The 2957-nt window shown below is 36.8% G+C and overlaps 1 protein-coding gene across 1 annotated transcript in view; it reads left to right on the top strand.

Annotated features, from left to right (window-relative positions):
• Positions 1–2308, top strand: part of LOC107736946 (sodium- and chloride-dependent GABA transporter 1-like) — a 25746-nt gene extending 23438 nt beyond the window's left edge. Inside the window, exons 14-15 of the mRNA XM_016548328.1 lie at positions 859–1026; positions 1123–2308. Coding sequence (XP_016403814.1) covers positions 859–1026; positions 1123–1398 — 444 coding nt within the window. The 3' untranslated portion in view covers positions 1399–2308. The remainder of the gene's footprint in view (positions 1–858; positions 1027–1122) is intronic.
• The last annotated feature ends 649 nt before the right edge of the window (positions 2309–2957 follow it).

The raw sequence follows: 2957 nt of genomic DNA on the forward strand, positions 1-2957 counted from the left end.
CTTGATAGAAATGTAGTGGAGTGAAAAGTACAATATTTGTCTTTCAAATGTAGTGAAGTTAAAGTCATAAGTTCCCAGAAAAAATAATACTCAAGTAAAGTAACAATACTCAAAAAGTGTACTTAAGTACAATACTCAAGTAAATGTACTTAGTTACTATCCGCCTCTGCAGCTGACTGACATGATCTCGTCCTTATGTTGTGTTGCGTAAAACAATATAATTTACACCACATTAAAGATAAATAAAAGATAAATAAATTAAATGTATACAAAGCTTTATTTCCCAGAAAGAGTGCAACAAATTGGCGGTGGCGGGGCTGAGAACCGCTCTCTCCTGTGGACTTAAAAAGCCTGTGCTCTCAGCAGTTAAAATGACCCAGCACCTGAGTAAAAATATAAAAAATAACCCAATAAAATGACCCAACAAGCTGAACCCAGCATTTGGGTTAAAAAAAATAACAACCCAGCATTAAAATGACCCAGCACCTGACTAAAAATATTAAAAATAACCCAATAAAATGACCCAACAAGCTGAACCCAGCATTTGGGTAAAAAAAAAAAAAAAAACAGCACCTGAGAAAAAAAATTAAAAACAACCCAATAAAATGACCCAACAGACTGAACCCAGCATTTGGGTTAAAAAAAAAATAACCCAGCGTTAAAATGACTCAGCACCTGGGTAAAAATATTAAAAATAACTCAATAAAATGACCCAACAGACTGAACCCAGCATTTTTTAGAGTGTGGGTATCCTGTTTTTAAAGTCTTGCAGTCTTTAGAAGTATGAATCACATGAATTATAGATAATGGTGTAATTATGTGAAAACTGCAGTATTTGTAAACAGAGCTTCTCTACAGGGCGTGTTCCTCTTCAGTGCGGTGCAAATGGTTCCTCTTACAATGAACAACTATGTGTTCCCTAAATGGGGGCAAGGAGTGGGCTGGCTCATGGCTCTGTCCTCTATGGTTCTCATACCTGGTTATATGGGCTACATGTTCCTCACCCTGAAGGGAACATATAAAGAGGTAACAGTTTTCATTTAGAGCTGAAAGTAAATACAATAACGAGTGGTATAGACGGTATATCTGTGCTCACTGGAGCTGGTTCTGGGCTCATTTCAGCGGATCAGGATAATGCTGCATCCTCCAGCAGTCATGCGTGCTCAGGAGAACGGGCCAGACCAACAGCAGCTGCAGACACAGCCGCAGCAGATGGAGCAATCACTGCAACAAGAGCAGCAACCGGACCAAGCACCACAGCAACCACAATCACCACAAGCACCGCAGCAACTGCAACAACCGCTGCAGCCGCAGCCGCAGACGCAGACGCAGACGCAGATGCAGCCGCAGGCTGATAGTTCCTCTTCGACTAACCCTGGCAATGATGCCAATGTTTAAAACCAGTAGAAGTGAACCCCAGCAGAGAGCAATCAAAGATTAACAACACAGAAGACTTCCATGTTTATACAGTAATAGAATCATCTACCTCCAGGGGTCATACATAATCAAGCTAAAACATGAAAAAAGCAAAAGTAAAAAAAAAAAAAAAAAAAATATATATATATATATAAAAAACACAAACACAAAAACACTTGTGTTTGAAAAGCGTACACAAATAAATTCTGTACGTTTTTCAAATGTGAAGCAAAGCGTGTCAGTGTTAAATGACTTGTACTATGTATTATGTGAATTTGTCTCTACTAAGGTTATACTGTGAGTTAGATTTAAGGACAGTGCATTGTTTTGCAATGCATAAGCTATTTATGTGAGGTATGTACTGTTTCTATGTTGCACTGGGGACAAAGCGGGAGTGTTAATGAGAAACTGGGAGAGATTATGTTACATTCTGGGTTATTTTTGGATAACCAAGGTGTATCAAGCAAGCCCTGTGTCTAAAGCACAAAGAATTTCTAATCGGCAGAGCCCTTGGGTGACCCGTCACGTGTTGTTGGAGATTTTTGTTGAGAAAGACTGTTACTATTTTATTTTTTTTCTGAGATAAAAAAGAAAGAAATACTTGTATGTGATTAAAACATTTTTAGAATTATTTTTAGAATGCTTTGTACTTTAATGTTGAGACCAAGGACCAAAATAATAGACTTAAGCAAAAACAAATCTATGCCTGCCAATGTGTAGTTTGTAAAGCACAGGGAACAAAAAAACTAAAAAAAAAAAAAACAATAACAAAATGGAAACACCGCAAAAGATAGGGTGAAAATTTTTGTTGATTATTATACAGATTATTGATGAGTACTGTCAATTCAGTGTCCTGTTTACATGTCCCCTCAGGAATATCCAAAAAAAGAAAAAAAGGGAAAAAAAAAATCTCAGATATGTCTCTGAGCCTGAGTGCATATCAGCTCCTTAAGCCTGTGATTAATGTAGTCGTGATTTGCATGACCATTAGTTACTTCATGTGCCAAAATGTTGAATAGGTGCAGTGCTTAAACAAAACAGGAATGCACACAAACTGGCCACTCCATAACAATGGTTTACACTACTTGATTGTGCCATACTTTTTTGAAAAAGTATACAAAATATTTCTACGGTATAATAGTTATACCATATTTGAAGTAAGTAGCACAAAACTAAAATACATGAGGGTGTTTTGGCCCTTTTTTCCCCCAAAAGCACAAAACTTAAAAGTACAGACTTCTCCGATGCTAGGGCAATGATGCAGTGACAGTTTGCGTCAAAGGCAGCTAGCTACATGCGAAAAGCGTTTGGTCACGTTAAACATGTTTACTAAGAGGAGATACATAAAATGTGAAATGGCTATGTCCTTTGAATTTTGTACAAAGTTATTTTACTGCAGTTTTATCTGGAACTTTACTGTAAAATTGTATTGTGTAAAACATGTAACCGTGAATGTCTGTACTCCATTATTAAGTTTTTGTCTAAATGTTGACATATTTGAAAAACAATTGCTGTTTTCTGCAATAATATTTTGATCTCTG

This window comes from Sinocyclocheilus rhinocerous, unplaced genomic scaffold, assembly GCF_001515625.1.
Source record: "Sinocyclocheilus rhinocerous isolate Xijiao unplaced genomic scaffold, SAMN03320098_v1.1 scaffold554, whole genome shotgun sequence".
Lineage (NCBI taxonomy): Eukaryota > Metazoa > Chordata > Actinopteri > Cypriniformes > Cyprinidae > Sinocyclocheilus > Sinocyclocheilus rhinocerous.